This window comes from Heptranchias perlo, chromosome 17 (genome assembly GCF_035084215.1).
Source record: "Heptranchias perlo isolate sHepPer1 chromosome 17, sHepPer1.hap1, whole genome shotgun sequence".
NCBI classification, from domain to species: Eukaryota; Metazoa; Chordata; class Chondrichthyes; order Hexanchiformes; family Hexanchidae; genus Heptranchias; species Heptranchias perlo.
The window spans coordinates 4,995,053-5,013,414 of NC_090341.1; the positions used below are offsets into that span (position 1 = coordinate 4,995,053).

An 18,362-nucleotide genomic window follows, 5' to 3' on the forward strand; every position below is an offset into this window, starting at 1 on the left:
TTTTTCCCCATATCCCTTGATCCCTTTAGCATTAAGAAATATATTTATCTCCTTCTTGAATACATCTAATGACTTGGCCTCCACTGCCTTCTGTGGTATAGAATTCCACAGGTTCACCACCCTCCGAGAGAAGAAATTTCTCCTCATCTCGGTTCTAAATGGCATACCCCGTATCCTGAGACTGTGACCCCTGTTCTGGACTCCCCAGCCATCGGGTAAGTCCTCCCTGCATCTAATCTGTCTAGTCCTGTTTAGAATTTTGTATGTTTCGATGAGATCACCTCTCATTCTTCTAAACTCCAGTGAATATAAGACTAGTTGACCCAATCTCTCCTCATACGTCAGTCCTGCCATCCCAGGAATCAGTCTGGTAAACCTTCAATGCATTCCCTCCATGGCAAGGACATCCTTCCTCAGATAAGGAGAGGAAAACTCCACACAATACTCCAGATGTGGTCTCACCAAGGCCCTGTACAACTGCAGTTCCTCTGGGGGGTGCAGCCAAAGCCAAGTCCACAGCACCATGGGTGGCTCAGCTGTACGGGGGGGAGGAGAAAGGTCAGGAGAGCAATAGTGATAGGGGATTCTATAGTTAGGGGAGCAGACAGGCTTTTTCTGCGGCCGCACACATGATTCCAGGATGGTATGTTGCCTCCCTGGTGCCATGATCAAGGATGTCACTGAGTGACTCCAGAACATTTTGAAAGGGGAGGGTGAACAGCCAGAGGTCGTGGTCCATATCAGTATCAATGACATAGTTAGGAAAAGGGATGAGGTCCTGCAGGAAGATTTTAGGGAGTTAGGAAAGAGATTAATAAGCAGGACCTTAAGAGTAGAAATCTCCGGATTAATTAGGAGGATAGAGCAAATGAATGCATGGCTGGAGAGTTGGTGCAGGAGGGAGGGCTTTAGATTCCTGGACATTGGGACCACTTCTGGGGGAGGTGGGACTTGTACAGGCCGGACGGGTTGCACCTCAACAGAGCTGGGACCAATGTCCTTGCAGGGAGATTTGCTAGTGCTGTGGGGGAGGGTTTAAACTAATTTGACAGGGGGATGAGCAGCAGGATGTGGCATTGGAAAGGAGAAACAAGGTGCACAAAGGATTGGGAGAGACAGAAAGCACCAGAGTAAGAAATAGTATGGCATTAGGTGGGATCAGACTAAGAGAGAATACAAGAAGGTCTAAGATAGGTTTGCAGTGCATGTGTGTAAACACACGAAGCATGTTAAACAAGGTTGGTGAGCTGCAGGTGCAAATAGCCACATGGGAATATGATGTTGTGGCGATAACAGAGAACTGGCTCAAAAATGGGCAGGATTGGATACTAAATATTCCTGGATACAAGGTGTTCAGGAAAGAAAGGAGAGAGGGTGACAGTATTGATTAAGGAGAATATTGCAGTGCTGAAGAGAAAGGATGTCCTGGAGGGGTCAAGGACAGAATCTATTTGGTTAGAGTTAAGAAACGATAGAGGTGCCATTACACTGCTGGGTGTATTCTATAGGCCACCAACTAGTAGAAAGGATATAGAGGAACAAATTTGCAAATGAGGGGACAGGTCAAGGTGTGAGAACCCTGACTGATTTGCCCCCTCCTCAGCACTCAGGCCGATTCTAGCACTGCTACAGCTACCTTGGCCGAGATCAGCTAACCCGGCACAGAAAAGAGGTAACACCTTGGGATCCTCCTGTGCTAGTTGGCGCAGTTTCACACTGGGCAGGTCAAATTCCCACTTGGCCATCAGAAGCGCCAATAATTTTGTTTTTGCGATGGATAAGAAAACCCACTCCTTATGTGGTCATCTTTGTTCTAGGACAGTTTATGAAGTGAAGGGCTTCGATTTATAATGGGGCATCCTTCTGTCTAAGTGCTGAGCACCAAGCAACACATTCATTTTGTGTGAACCTTGTGTCTTCAGTGGCCCGAAGGTTAATTCGAAGATAAATTAATCATTAAGAGACTGCTCCCTGTGGGAACTGAGCATTAATTGAATGCAGAGTTAATTTCTTTGCTGCAACTGACCAAAAAAAGGTTGTCAGTAACTGACGGGCACACTCTCGAGTACGAGCGCAAATATCGGTGGTCGGCCACTTCTAACATAAGGGAGTAATCATGGAAACCAGATTGACCAATAATTTCAATGATACAAAACGGTACCAGACTGCTTTTCAGATATGCAATTAGTGTGAATGTATGGTAATTAATGCTTCAGAACACACATGGGCTTATTTAGCACTCTGAGCACCGATTAATCAAGGTATTTTAAGAAGGCTGAATGCATTGCAGCATGGCTCTGCTTTATAAAATATCATCCCATTAGCTCAGTGAGCAATGCATCGCCCGTTGTGATACTGAGCTGCACAGAGCAAGTTTGATCTTTAGTCCGTCTCGAGTTAGCTTGTCTTGGCTGGGGTTGTGGTTGAGGATGTTACACTTGGCCACTCTGCCCCTGGGGGTGGGGGGTGGTGCGTGTGAGGAAAGGGTAGAAAAATCAGCCAGGGTTCCTGCTCCTGATCGCTTTCCAGTGACCAATGAGCTCAGGTGATGACAGGATTGTATAGGCTGTGCTGTTCCCACGGTCCAGCAGCCCATGGACAGCCGTGGGGTGAAATTGGTTTACGCCAGTAGCGCGAAACAGGCTCATAGCGAATCGGCTGCCTGTTTTACTCCGCGCCCCACCTTCTTTTCCAATTGTTGGGGAAGGGGGGGTAATGTCAAACGGGCTGCCCATTTGTTACGAGCCCGTTTTGCGCTACTAGTGACTTTGCCCCCTTCATGTCTAGGCTCGTGCGTATAAAGAGCGACCACTTGCTTGTGACCGACCAGCACCCGTGGGACGGTACACTTCAGGAGAGGAAAGAGAGTAGAGGGGAACAGTATTGGCCGGTGTGTTGCTCCGCTAGTCTACAGAGCAGGGCCTCACTCTGTTGCTAACTCACCCCCATCCCCCCCTGTTCTCCCCGTGCCCTTCACTTTGCCCATTCACACAGCCCACTTCAAATGCAGCAGTTCTTCTAACTTACTGGGCAAGCTCCCCCAAAAGGTGGTAACCCCCAAATACTTGACTGCAGAGCAGTCCATGGTCCAGTCCATTATCAAAAGGGGAGAATAAAAAAGAAATACTTGCATTTCTATAGCCTCCAGATGTCCCAAAGCACTTTACAGCCAATGAAGTACTTTTGAGGTGAAGTCACTGATGTAGGAAACCTGGCAGCCAATTTGCACATAGCAAGATCCCACAAACAGCAAGGAAATAAATGACCAGATAATTGGTTAAGGGATAAATCTTGGCCAGGATAATGGGGGATCGCCCCTTCTCTGCTTCCAATAGCAGCCATGGGATCCTTTACACCCACCTGAGAAGGCAGACAGGACCTCTGTTTAACATCTCATCCGAAGGATGGCACTTCCAACAATGCAGCACTCCCTCAGTACTGCACTGGGATGTCAGCCTGATTTGGTGATTAAGTCTCTGGAGTGAGACTTGAACCCGCAATCTTCTGACTCAGAGGTGAGAGTGCTTCCACTGAGCCACAGTTGACACCTAGTGAAGTCCGCCCGCTACACTGTGGGAGAGGTGCAGGATTGGCAGTCACACAGTTCTGGGCCAGGACAGTCAGTCCAGTTTGCGATGGTGTGCCTGGAAATTTCTAAAGTGAAAGCGGTGGATGCCAGAGGGCTGGTCCCCTGATCGAGGAGCTCTTGGCAAGGGGGCAGGACTCGCTGGGATCACCGGTCGGGTAACGACCAGTTTGCGATTTTCCCGTTCAACATTCTTCACAAGAGTGTCACTCCTTGGCAAGAGCAATCGGATCATGGAATCAGCCCGAAAATGTCCGACTTTTTAAAAAAAAATCCTTCTACATTCAATGAGGTTTCATCACCGGCCATGCAAATATGAGAATTCACTTGTGAGCCTGAACAGCAAGTGTCGACAGGCTGAGGACCCCAGGGTCCAGTCTGTGCCCATCCTCACCCTGTTGGCGCAGCTGGATCACTGGTCAGCAATCAGGAACAGGAACCCTGCTGATTTTCCCTTGCCCAGGGCACTGAGAGAAATTACAGAAAGAAAGAAAGGAAGGAAGAAAGAGCTTGCATTTATATAGCGCCTTTCACAACCTCAGGACGTCCCAAAGCACTTTACAGCCAAAGAAACACCTTTGAAGTGTAGTCACTGTCGTAATGTAGGAAATGCGGCAGCCAAATTGTGAACAGCAAGATCCCACAAACAGCAAGGAGATAACTACCAGATAATTTATTTTAGATGTTGGGTAAGGGATAAATGCTGGCCAGGACACTGGGGAGAACTCCTCCGCTCTTCTTCGAAATAGTGCGTTGGGATCTGTCATGTAACTGATTCTGGAATCTTCCTGTTCAGTTGAGTTAAACGCTGACTTTACCAACTGAGCCTTTCAGTGATCTCCAAGCTCAGCATTCTGTGTTGTATTTCTTTTGTTCAGATGAGAATGTGAGTGATTCTGAGGGAGTGATGAATGGGTTAATTGACCTACTCATAGGGTAGTGAAAAGGTGACCTCTGCTCATTTCCTCTTGAAGCTGACCAAAGCTACATTGACAGATTTAGAAAAGCCCTACTTCCAAAAGAGGTTTGACCACAGTCACCCATGAGTCAATCATGTGTTTAAGGGTAAGCTGAAAAATGTGACCAGATTGCTGTTGTAGACTGTTCTGTCTTATGCCTATCTATGCTGAACTAAGATTCGTGTATATGAGGAAACTTGATACTAAATAAATTCTTTAAACAAATCTATTTATTGGTGTAGTAAACCATACTTTAGTCTAAGGCACGAAGCCCCTCTCCCTGACTAGTGAACTGTAGTCCATTTCACCAGAGATAGCAGTCAGTAGGGAGGTATTTATAATAGAGGTTCTTGAGGTCCTGACCCTATTTGTGACAGATCTTTTGCATCCACGTGAGAGGGCAGTGAGGGCCTTGGTTTAATGTCTCATCTGAAAGACACCACCTCTGAGACAGTGCAGCATTCCCTCAGTACTGTAGTATTAGCCTAAGATACATGCTCAAGTCTCTGGAGTGGGACTTGAACCCATGACCTTCTAATTTAGGGGTGAAGGTGCAACCAACTGAGCCAAGGCTGTCGCCCAGTCACCCTGGACACACCCAGGCTGAGATCAGCTAACTCGATACAGACCAAGGATTGAACCTGTTACCTTTCTGATCCATGTGGCTCTGCTGCTCACTGAGTAATCTTCATTAATATCTCTCCCCATGTACTGCGTATGTTTTGCCCCGTTGCCGAGTTTTGGATTTGGACAAAGGTGGCAAATAGAGACCAAGTGTTGTCTGTTAACACCCCCACTCCCCATCTGCCCCTCCCTGAAAAAGAAAATCAAACAGAAGAGTTGTTCCTGGGGGAAAGGGGGGGGGGGAAGGGGAAACGAGGGGCCCTTGCACATCGCCTAACAGTACAGTAAGAATGTGATTTTAATACAGCATCGACCATGTAATGAAACATCCCAAGGTGCTTTGCAGTGGGAAGTGACGGGCACCCAAACAGGAAGCAGAAGAGAAGTTAGGGGAAATGACCAAAAACAAGATCCAAGCAGGTAATTACTGGGGAGGGTTTTGGGGGGGGGGGTGGGGGGAAGGGATCGGGAAAGAGAATTCCAGACTGCAGGATTATGGAGACCGAAGGCATTGGGCCCCGACCACAACCCGGCTGTAGTGCTGAAGACTTGTGCTCCAGAACTAGCTGCGCCTCTAGCCAAACTGTTCCAGGACAGCTACAACACTGGCATCTACCCGACAATGTGGAAAATTGCCCAGGTATGTCCTGTCCACAAAAAGCAGGACAAATCCAATCCGGCCAATTACCGCCCAATCAGTCTACTCTCAATCATCAGCAAAGTGATGGAAGGTGTCATCGACATTGCTATCAAGTGGCACTTACTCACCAATAACCTGCACACCGATGCTCAGTTTGGGTTTTTTTTTTATTCGTTCATGGGATGTGGGCATCGCTGGCGAGGCCAGCATTTATTGCCCATCCCCAATTGCCCTTGAGAAGGTGGTTGGTGAGCCGCCTTCTTGAACCGCTGCAGTTCGTGTGGTGACGGTTCTCCCACAGTGCTGTTAGGAAGGGAGTTCCAGGATTTTGACCCAGCGACGATGAAGGAACGGCAATATATTTCCAAGTCGGGATGGTGTGTGACTTGGAGGGGAACGTGCAGGTGGTGTTGTTCCCATGTGCCTGCTGCTCTTGTCCTTCTAGGTGGTAGAGGTCGTGGGTTTGGGAGGTTCTGTCGAAGAAGCCTTGGCGAGATGCTGCAGTGCATCCTGTGGATGGTATACACTGCAGCCACAGTGTGCCGGTGGTGAAGGGAGTGAATGTTCAGGGTGGTGGATGGGGTGCCAATCAAGCGGGCTGCTTTATCTTGGATGGTGTCGAGCGACGCCCACATCCCATGAACGAATTAAAATTTTTTTTAAAAAGACTCTGCCACTGATGGTGGAGTAGGGAGGGAGGAACGAGCAGAGGGAGGGAGACTGGGGTTAGGGCGGGGAAAACAAGCAGAGGGAGGGAAACCGGGGTGTGGGGGGGGAGAAACATGCAGATGGATGGAGGGGGGAGAAACGAGCCGAGGGAGGGAGGGGGGCGGGAAACGAGCAGAGGGAGTCTGAAGAGTGGAGGGCGCGACATAGTAGGGCTGCTAATGGAGCACTGGAAATGACCTTCAAGAAGGTTATTTACCCACCCTCATGCCCTATATAGAAAAATGGTGATAAAATAGAATAACCTACAAATTAATTCCATTTTGTTCCAATGGGTCACTTACCATGGAATGTGCAACTAGAAAAATCTTTAGTTGTGGGTGACTTTTTGTCATCATGTCAAAGTGCTGCAGACAGTCCCGGACGTATACGCTGAAATCAGAAACAACCAGGCGTTCCCCTTCACTCTGTCCATGGCCAACTGTTTATGGAGGAAAAGAAAGAATGGTTTAGAGGCATTAAATAATTGGGTGGAGAGCTCACTCAAGGGCTCAGTGAGAGGTACAGATCAGGACGGTGCTCCATTCACTATTCTCAGCTGGGGTAGTGTTGGGGCTTGGTGATTGGCCTTTGCACTCCTGTGTTCAGAAGGTGATGATCAGCGAGGGTTTCTCTCCTGATCACTAATCAGTGACTCCCGCTGAAAGAGTGAGTGTTCGGACATCAGCGAGATAAATTTGTACTTATTACAGTGCCTCATCATATCTCTGAGAAACGTCTCAAAGTGTTTAATGTACGATTAATTACTTCAAAGCATGGGAAACTATTGTAATATAAAGAAAGGAAGACTGGCATTTATATAGCCCCTTTCATGACCTCAGGATGTCCCAAAGCACTTTGCAGCCAATGAAATACATGTGAAGTGTAGTCACTGTTGTAATATAGGAGACACGGCAGCCAATTTGCACACAGCAAAGTCCCACAGATAGCAACGTGATAATGACAAGATGATCTATTTTTTAGTGACGTGGGTTGAGCAATAAGCATAGGCCTGGACACTGGAGAGAACTCCCTGCTTTTCGTTGAAATAATGTCTTGGGATATTTTGCATCCACCTGAGAAGACAGACAGGGCCTCGGTTTAACGTCTTATCTGAAATACCACACCTGCAACAGTGCAGCACTCCCTCAGTACTGCACTGAAGTGTCAGCCTGGATTTTGTGCTCAAGTCTCTGGAATGGGACTTGAACCTGCAACCTTCTGCCATCAGAGGCAAGAGTGCAACCCACTGAGCCACAGGTGTGCTATCCCTTTACAAACTGATATTCTAGTTAATTTTAGAAGCTAACCTCACTTGTACTCATGCCCACTACACAATCCCGGTGGCTCTTGCCTAATCCTTTTGGGGAATTTTTTTAAACGCTTTTTATAAATGGAAATGGGCCTCTCCTGGGTCAGTAAGCGGAGGAGGGGTGGGACGAGGCATCCCATAATGTAATGCCATCGCTAGCGTCACTGCGGAATTCTGCTGCTTTCAAAAGAAAATTGAAAAGAATTTGGGTTCCCTCAGTGGGCCATTTCACCCTTGTGGTGAGGTAGCCAGCCCCAAAAGAACAGGGGGATCCCAGGTTCAGAATTCCTGCTCCAGTGACCCCTGATGGGAGGCGAGTGTCGGTGGACGTTGGGGTTGAGGACAGGAGAGGGCTTGGCTCCCTCCCAATCAAGCAGAACGCCAACACTCACTTTCCGGGCTCACACAGGGGTACTGGTCACTTGATGCCTATAGAACTACACCTCGGCAAGTGTCAGGGCCTCTTTGAGCAGGGGGAAAAAACTGGGAGAAAAACATAGAAACATAGAAAATAGGAGCAAGAGTAGGCCATTCGGCCCTTCGGACCTGCTCCGCCATTCAAAATGATCATGGCTGATCGTCTAACTCAGTACCCTGTTCCTGCTTTTTCCCCATATCCCTTGATCCCTTTAGCATTAAAAAATATATTGATCTCCTTCTTGAATACATCTAATGACTTGGCCTCCACTGCCTTCTGTGGTAGAGAATTCCACAGGTTCATCACCCTCTGAGTGAAGAAATTTCTCCTCGTCTCAGTTCTAAATGGCGTACCCCATATCCTGAGACTGTGACCCCTGGTTCTGGACTCCCCAGCCATCGGGAACATCCTCCCTGCATCTAGTCTGTCTAGTCCTGTTAGAATCTTATATGTTTCGATGAGATCACCTCTCATTCTTCTAAACTCTAGTGAATATAGGCCTAGTTGACCCAGTCTCTCCTCATACGTCAGTCCTGCCATCCCAGGAATCAGTCTGGTAAACCTTCATTGCACTCCCTCCATGGCAAGGACATCCTTCCTCAGATAAGGAGACCAAAACTGCACTCAATACTCCAGATGTGGTCTCACCAAGGCCCTGTATAACTGCAGTAAGACATAGATTCGACCCACTGCCCCATCCCTGGGAGGTTGCCCATTCAGCCACTTCACTCCTGCCCTTTGAATCTCCCTGCCCAGTTCCCTTTGCCTTGCCACTTTGCTCCCTGCTAATAAAAACCTTCTCAAAACTCTTCCTCGTTGACCGGGTCTTTGGTCCATGCCTCCAGCCGCCTCCGTTTTTCCCTTTTGCCCAGCTGCTCAGTGTCTACTGTTTCATCTCCCTGACGTCTACAGGCTTTGAGACACCTTCCTACATTTGAGGAGCACTATAGAAACGGACATTGTTGTAAAACATAAGAGACCCCCCCCCCCGACTTTAACATTCATAAGAAAATAAGAAATAGGAGCAGGAGTAGGCCAATCGGCCCCTCGAGCCTGCTCCGCCATTCAATAAGATCATGGCTGATCTGATCCTAACCTCAAATCTAAATTCATGTCCAATTTCCTGCCCGCTCGCCGTAACCCCTAATTCCCTTTACTTCTAGGAAACTGTCTATTTCGGTTTTAAATTTATTTAATGATGTAGCTTCCACAGCTTCCTGGAGCAGCAAATTCCACAGACCTACTACCCTCTGAGTGAAGAAGTTTCTCCTCATCTCAGTTTTGAAAGAGCAGCCCCTTATTCTAAGATTATGCCCCCCAGTTCTAGTTTCACCCATCCTTGGGAACATCCTTACCGCATCTCCCCGATCAAGCCCCTTCACAATCTTATATGTTTCAATAAGATCGCCTCTCATTCTTCTGAACTCCAATGAGTAGAGTCCCAATCTACTCAACCTCTCCTCATATGTCCGCCCCCGGGGGACGGGAAGGAATACCCCATGGATTCCTCGGCAAGCAGACCAGGCCATTTTAACTCCCAGGCCACTACATTTCTCCGCTCTTTCTCCTGGCTGAAACCCTCATCTATGCTTTTGTTGCCTCCAGACCACGCTATTCCAAAGCTCTCCTGCCCTGCCTCCCATCTTCCACCCTCCATAAACTTGAGCTCATCGTAAACTCTACCGCCCATATTCTAACCCACACAAAGTCCTGCTCATCTGTCACCCCCTGTGCTCGCTGACCTACACTGGCTCCCGGTCCAGCATCGCCTCGATTTTAATGTTCTCATCCCTTGCGTTAAAATCCCTCCATGGCGCCCGTACGCTCCCCCACATCTCTGTAACCTCCTCCAGCCCTACAACCCTCAGAGAGCTGCGTGTTCCTCCAATTCTGGCCTCTTCTGCATCCCCCACTCCCTTCGCCCCACAGTTGACGGCCGTGCCTTCAGCCGTCTCGGCCCTAAGTTCTTGAATTCCCTCCCTAAAACTTTCTGCATCTCCACCTCACCTCCTTTAAGACCCTCCTTAAAAGCTACCTCTTTGACCAAGTTTTTAGTCACCTGTCCTAATACCTCCTTCCTTGGCTTGGTGTCAATTATTGTCAGATAACACTCCTATGAAGCGTTTTGGGACATTGTTCTACGTTAAAGGCACTATAGAAATGCAAGTTGTTGTTGTCAATGCAAGAGCTGGCGGGAGAAAGCGGGAAATGGATCCCCCTGGAGGCCAGCGTCGCCAAGCTCCCAAGAGATCAGCCTCCCGGCGAGGAGAATAAAGGGGGGGGGAACCAGGTCAAACCCAGCTGGAGCTGGGGGCAACGAAAGCCTGGGGAGGGGAGAGGAGGCCCAAGGGTTCCTTGTTGGGGGAGGAGAAACACCCCTGCTCCTCCTGAACCACAAGGAGCCTTAAGAAAACGTCAAGGTCCTTACCTGGGCCTCTTCAGGCCCGATGCCGATTGCCGCCAGGGCTTTGCTGGTGGGATCGACAACGTGCAGACCTGCCAATCCCCGCAGGTAAAATCCCAGCGCCGATGACGTCGTTGGGCCGCGACTTTCCCATTTCGATTCAGCCTCCGCCGAGGGCGGGGGACCTCCACCCTGCCGGAATCCCGCCACCTAAAATGGGGTTTGCGGGGCGGGGGCGGGGGTGCGGGCAGGAACATGGTGTGAACACCAACCGCCATTTTAACTACCCGCCCGGCTGGGTTAAAATCAGGGGTAGAATGTTGTAGAAATTTAGCAGTTTAATTGCATTGTTTTTTTAAAAATTAATTGAAAAGCACATTCAGTGGTTTAATGGCTACTTCACCTGTAACGTTGTACCAAACCCCACTGACCGTATCATAGTATCTTTACATAGATTACATTACATCGAATCTAAAGCACAGAAACAGGCCGTTCGGCCCAACAGGTCTATGCCGGTGTTTGTGCTCCACACGAGCCTCCTCCCACCCTACTTCATCTCACCCTATCAGGATATCCTTCTATTCCTTTCTCCCTTGTGTACTTACCTAGATGCCCCTTAAATTAATCTATGCTATTCGCCTCAACTACTCCATGTGGTAGTGAGCTCCACATTCTCACCACTCTCAGTAAAGAATCTTACAGCCCCATTCGGCCCATCGTGCTTGTTCCGGCTCTTTAAAAGCACTATTCAATCAGGCCCACTCTTTCCCTATAGCTCTGCAACTTTTTTCTTTTTCAAGTATATTATTTATTTCTCCTTTTCAAACATATGTCCAATTCACTTTTGAATGTTTCATCCCCAGTCTGGTAAACAACACTGAATGCATCTAATTAAGTTTTACATTTGATGCTGTTGGCCTTGTTTAGCCCTTATTAAAATGAGAATGCTTCACGTGGATAGATCTTACAGAAATTCACACAGGTCTTTAGATATCCTGTTTCAAGAGCCCAGGTTATGCAGATCGAGTTCAGGTATCTGAAAGAACTGGGATTTTATATTGAAGCAATAGCATCGTGGAACTGAGCTGCACAGACCAGGATGGTCTCAGGTTGGGCCTGTACCGCACTCCTTCCCTCGGGACTGCATCTTGACATGGTGGGAAGGCTTTCGTGCTCCAATGACCCTGACACCTATGCTGGTGGGAGTATAACTCCTGGTAGAGTAGCCCAAGCCAGACAGGTCGACAGGTAGGAGCCAGATTAAAAGCCGGTCCACCAGTCCTCCTGCTCGGGGGTTGTGAGTCAGACTAACGACATGTCCACGTAAAAATGCCTTTCGTTACGGAAATAACCCAATGATAAAAGGACACTGCCACAGACCTATAAATATACAGGGTGTCAGCCGTGGCTCACTCTCACCACTGTGTCAGAAGGTTGTGGGTTCAAGTCCCCACTCCAGAGACTAGAGCACAAAATCTAGGCTGACACTCTAGTGCAGTACTGAGGGAGTGCTGCACTGTCAGAGGTGCTGTCTTTCAGATGAGACATTAAACCGAGGCTCTATCTGCTCTCTCCTGTAGACGTAAAAGAAGGCCTTCAATGAGGTGCCACTTAGTAGACTCATGATTAATGTCAGAGCATGTGGAGTCAGGACAAGTAGCAGAATAGATAGCAAACTGGCTACAAAACAGAAAACCAGAGAGTAGGGAGTTACTCAGACTGGCAAACGGTGGGAAGTGGTGTTCCACAGGGATCAGTGCTGGGACCACTGTTGTTCACTATTTACATAAATGATTTGGACTCAGGAATCAGAAGTACAATTTCAAAATTTGGGGATGACATCAAATTGGGGAGTATAGTTAATACTGAGGAGGACTGTGACAAAATACAGTAAAACATTCATAAACTTGCAGACTGGGTGTGTAATTGGCAAATGAATTTCAATATAGATAAGTGTGAAGTGATGCATTTTGGTAGAAAGAATAAGGAGGCCACACACTGCTTGGATAATAAGAGTCTAAATGGGGTACAGGAGCAGGACACAAATCACTAAAAGTAGCGATGCAGGTTAATAAGGACATAAAAAAAGCAAACAAAGCACTGGGGTTCATTTCTAGAGGGATAGAATTGAAAAACAGGGAAGTTATGCTAAACATGTATAAAACCTTGGTTAGATCACACTTGGAGTACTGTGCACAGTTCTGGTCTCCATGTTACAAAAAGGATATAAAGGCACTGGAGAAGGTGCAAAAAAGATTTACTAGGATGATACCAGAACTTAGAAGTTATAACTGTCAGGAAAGACTGAACAGGCTGAGGTTCTTTTCTCTAGAAAAGAGAAGACTGAGGGGTGACCTGATAGAGGTTTTCAAGATTATGAAAGGGTTTGATAGGGTAAATGTAGAGAACATGTTTCCACAAGGGATATGGGCCAAAGGCAGGTATATGGAGTTAGATCACAGATCAGCCATGATCTTATCAAATGGCGGAGCAGGCACAAGGGACTGAATGGCCTACTCCTGTTCCTATGTTCCCTATGTTTCCACTTGCAAGGTGGCCCAGGGTAAATATAAGATAGTCACTAATAAATCCAATAGGGAATTCAGGAGAAACTTCTTTACCCAGAGAGTGGTGAGAATGTGGAACTCGCTACCACAAGGAGTAGTTGAGGCAAATAGCGTAGCTGGATTTAAGGGGATGCTCGATAAATACATGAGGGAGAAAGGAATAGAAGGATATGTTGATGGGCTTGGATAAAGTAGGGAGGGAGGAGGCTCGCGTGGAGCATAAACACCGGCATGGACCTGTTGGGCCGAATGGCCTGTTTCTGTGCTGTAGATTCTATGTAAAAGATCCCATTGTACAACAGTGACTACACTTCAAAACAAAAAGTACCAATTTGGCTGTAAAGTGCTTTGGGACGACGTGAAGTCATGAAAGGTGCTATACAAATGCAAGCTCTTTCTTTCTTTCTTTCTTTCTTTCCTTCTGTCAGGTGAGGGCGAGATCAGGTTTAGCTGCGATGCCCGACACAGTCGATTGCCTGACATCACTCACATGTCTAGACTCATACCCAAAGAACAGAACCCGGGCAAGGATCAGCACCTTCAGCAGTTGCTTTTTGCAGCGTGCAAAGACCCAGAGTTTGGTGGTGTCCACTCCCCACGCTCAGCCAGCGGGAACCCCGTGGTGAACTCCCTTTGATTCGTTCAGGCCACCCGCCAGAGAAGACCCGTTGCTTGGGAGTTACTGCCAGTACCAGTGGGTTTTAGCGCAATATTAAAAACTGGATGTCCTGAGGTCGTGAAAGGCACTAAATCAATGCAAATCCTTTCCTTTCTTTAGGAGTGGGAGATCATAGAATTATAGAAAGGTTACAGCATGGAAGGAGACCATTTGGCCCAAGGAGTCCACACCGGCTCTATGCAAGAGCAATCCGGCTAGTCCCACTCCCCCGTCCTATCTCCGTAGCCCTGCAAACTTTTTCCTTTGCAAATGGAAATCCGTTTCCAGTGGTGTGCCACAGGGCTCAGTGTTGGGTCCCTTGCTGTTTGTGGTATATATTAATGATTTGGACTTGAATGTAGGGGGCATGATTGGCAAATTTGCAGACGTCACAAAAATTGGCTGTGTAGTTGATAGTGAAGACTCCAAGAAGATATCAATGGGTTGGTGGAGTGGGCGGAAAAGTGGCAAATGGAGTTCAACCCAGAGAAGTGTGAGGTATAGCACTTAGGGAGGGCAAAGAGTAAAATGGAATACGCAGTAAACGGGAAAATATTGAGAGGGGTGGAGGAAGTGAGAGACCTTGGAGTGCATGTGCACAGGTCCCTGAAGGTGGCAGTACAGGTAGATAAGATTGTGAAGAAGGCATACGGAACGCTCTCCGTTATTAGCCGAGGTATAGAATACAAAAGCAGGGATGTAATGATGGAACTGTGTAAAACACTGGTAAGGCCACAGCTGGAGTATTGTGCGCAGTTCTGGTCACATTACAGGAAGGATGTAATTGCTCTGGAGACAGTGCAGAGAAGATTTACAAGAATGTTGCCAGGGCTTGAAAATTGCAGCTACGAGGAGAGATTGGATCGGCTGGGGTTGTTTTCCTTGGAGCAGAGGAGGCTGAGGGGAGACTTGACTGAGGTGTACAAAATTATGAGGGGCCCAGGTAGAGTAGACAGGAAGTATCTGTTTCCCCTAGCGGAGAGTTCAAGAAGTAGAGGACATAGATTTAAGCTGATTGGCGGAAGGATTAGAGGGGACATGAGGAAAAACTTTTTTACCCAGAGGGTGGTGGGTGTATGGAATTCGCTGCCTGAATTGGTGGTAGAGGCAGGGACCCTCAACTCTTTTTAAAAAGTACCTGGACCTGCACCTAAAGTGCTGTAAGCTGCAGGGCTACGGACCGGGTGCTGGAAGTTGGGATTAGAATGGGCACCTGGTTGTTCTTCGAGCCAGCGCGGACATGATGGGCCAAATGGTCCCCTTCTGTGCTGTATCTTTTCTATGGTTCTACTTATCCAGTTCCCTTTTGAAGGCCATGATTGAATCTGCCTCCACCACCCCCTCGGGCAGTGCATTCCAGATTCTAACCACTCGCTGTGTAAAAAAGTTTTTCCTCATGTCACCTTTGGTTCTTTTGCCAATCACCTTAAATCTATGTCCTCCGGTTCTTGACCCTTCCGCCGATGGGAACAGTTTCTCTCTATCTACTCTGTCTGGACCCTTCATGATTTTGAACACGTCTATCAAATCTCCTCGCAACCGTCTCTGTTCCAAGAAGAACAACCCCAGCTTCTCCAGTCTATCCACGTAACTAAAGTCCCTCATCCCTGGAATCATTCTAGTAATAAGAGATGAGGAGAAATGTTTTTTACGCAGCGAGTTGTTATGATCTGGAATGCCCTGCCTGAAAGGGTGGTGGAAGGAGATTCAATAGTGACTTTCAGAATTGGATAAATACTTGAAATGGAAAAATTTGCAGGGCTATGGGGAAAGAACGGGGGAGTGGGACTAATTGGATAGCTCCTTCAATGAGCCGGCACGGATACAATGGGCCAAATGGCCTCCTGTGCTGTATGATTCTATGAGGGGCGGGCAAGTTGGAAAATAAACTGCAGCGCGATTTCAGAGGCCTTTTGCTAAAAGGGATGAATTCGTTTGGACCCTGTGCTCCGAACCATCACTAACCTGGAACTGTGCTTCTGTGAAACTTATGTACAAGTTGGCAAGCGGGAGGGGAATGTTACTGAGGCAAAAAATACAAGTGCCAAAGTAGAAACTAATCGAGCTGTGTAGAAAGCCCTTTTGTTTAACCTGAAACGAGTGGGGCCCTGGAAAAGATTAAACTCAGAACAGAATCTTTTCTTTTTACTTTGTGGAAACACTGTTGTCTACAGAAAATGTAACAAACAGTTCAGATTTTTTTAAGAAAAGACACCTTCCACATGAGCAGTCTTTTTCCATTTCAAACAAAAAGAGATATTTGAATTTTAATAAAAATGCAAAAAAAACCACACGGGAGGTGAGAAGAAATTTTTTTAACGCAGCAAGTTGTTATAATCTGGAATGCACTGCCTGAAAGAGTGGTGGAAGCAGATTCAATAGGGAATTGGATAAATACTTGAAAAGAAAAAATTTACAGAGATATGGGGAAAGTGCGGGGGAGTGGGACTAATTGGATAGCTCTTTCACAGGCACGATGGGCCGAATAGCCTCCTTCTCTGCCGTATTATTCTATGACTCTACTTTAGCTCCTTACTCCAAAGACCGAGGACTGGCACATTCCTATGTGATAATTGCTCAGTTGTGTTGCCAACTTGGCTCAGTTGGTAGCCGACTCCCCTCAAGGTCAGATAGCTGTGGGATCATGCGCCGCTCCAGAGACTTGAGCACATAATGCAGGCTGATTTTGCAATGCAGTGCTGAGGCAGTGCTGCATTGTTGGAGGTGCCATCCTTCAGATGAGACATCAAACTGAGGCCTGTTCAGCCTGGTACTAGTGGTTTAGGTTAAAGGTCCTATGTGAACATAAGAACATAAGAAATAGGAGCAGGAGTAGGCCAATCGGCCCCTCGAGCCTGCTCTGCCATTCAATAAGATCATGGCTGTTCTGATCCTAACCTCAAATCTAAAGAACACAAGAAGTAGGAACAGGACCCGGCCACTCAGCCCCTGGGCCTGCTCCGCCAACCACAGGGCCTTGACCGATCCGAACTCAGCTTCATGTCCAATTTCCTGCCCGCTCCCCATAACCCCTAATTCCCTTCACTTCTAGGAAACTGTCTATTTCTGTTTTAAATTTATTTAATGATGTAGCTTCCACAGCTTCCTGGGGCAGCAAATTCCACAGACCTACCACCCTCTGAGTGAAGAAGTTTCTCCTCATCTCAGTTTTGAAAGAGCAGCCCCTTATTCTAAGATTATGCCCCCTAGTTCTAGTTTCACCCATCCTTGGGAACATCCTTACCGCATCCACCCGATCAAGCCCCTTCACAATCTTATATATTTCAATAAGATCGCCTCTCATTCTTCTGAACTCCAATGAGTAGAGTCCCAATCTACTCAACCTCTCCTCATATGTCCACCCCCTCATCCCCAGGATTAACCGAGTGAACCTTCTTTGTACTGCCTCGAGAGCAAGTATGTCTTTTCTTAAGTATGGACACCAAAACTGTATGCAGTATTCCAGGTGCGGTGTCACCAATACCTTATATAACTGCAGCAATACCTCCCTGTTTTTATATTCTATCCCCCTAGCAATAAAAGCCAACATTCCATTGGAATGTGCTATCTGAGCAGTGTCCTGGCCAACATTCCTCCCTCAACCAACACCCTAAAAATCACCGATGAATTAATCACTCATCTCATTTCTGCTTGTGGAATCTTGAAGGCAGAGAATGGGTACATCCAATGTTTGCCCCAGCTAAAGAAAGAACTTGCATTTATATAGCCCCTCACCACATTCTGTTCTTGCGGGGTGTGATAATACGTTATATAAATGACCCCATTCTAATTAAGCTACATGCACTACTCCCTAACATGCTACAGTTCAGGCAGCAACGCGTTATTAAACTGCTTCTGAGAAACCATGGAGAGGGTGCAGAGGAGATTTACCAGAATGATAACCAGCGATGAGGGACTTCAGTTATGTGGAGAGACTAGAAAAGCTGAGATTGTTCTCCTTATAGCAGAGATGGTTAAGGGGAGATTTAATAGAGGTGCTCAAAATTACAAGGGGTTTTGATGGAGTAAATAGGGAGAAACTGTTTCCACTGGCAGGAGTGTCGGTGACCAGAGGACACAGATTTAAAATAATTGGCAAAGCAAGCAGAGAGGAGATGAGGAAACAGTTTTTTTTACACAACGGATTGTTATGATCTGGAACACGCTGCCTGAAAGGGCGGTGGAAGCAGATTCAATTGTAACTTTCAAAAGGGAATTAGCTATATACTTGAAAAGGAAAGATTTACAGGGTTATGGAGAAAGAGTGGGTGAGTGAGACTAATTGCTCTCTGCTCTAAGGAGAACACCCTCAGCTTCTTTAGTCTCTCCGCATTCAGTACAATCTCATGAATGTCACTTTATACACGGAATTTCCCAGTTCTTTCTTGCGAACTTTTTAACGTGGCAAATTAGGTCCACTACTTCTATTTGAGGATTCTTTTCTCCTTTGCTTTGACATTTTTCTTTCACCTTAACTGTTTTCAAGTCA

At 47.1% G+C, this 18,362-nt stretch overlaps 1 protein-coding gene across 2 annotated transcripts in view; it reads right to left on the reverse strand.

Moving 5' to 3' along the window:
* The window catches only part of LOC137334001 (monoglyceride lipase-like), a 61,290-nt gene that overhangs the window by 26,786 nt on the left and 16,142 nt on the right, over nucleotides 1–18,362 (reverse strand). For both annotated transcript variants that reach the window (XM_067998393.1, XM_067998392.1), the window contains one exon: nucleotides 6,820–6,956. In XM_067998393.1, the coding sequence (XP_067854494.1) occupies nucleotides 6,820–6,956 (137 nt within the window). The remainder of the gene's footprint in view (nucleotides 1–6,819; nucleotides 6,957–18,362) is intronic.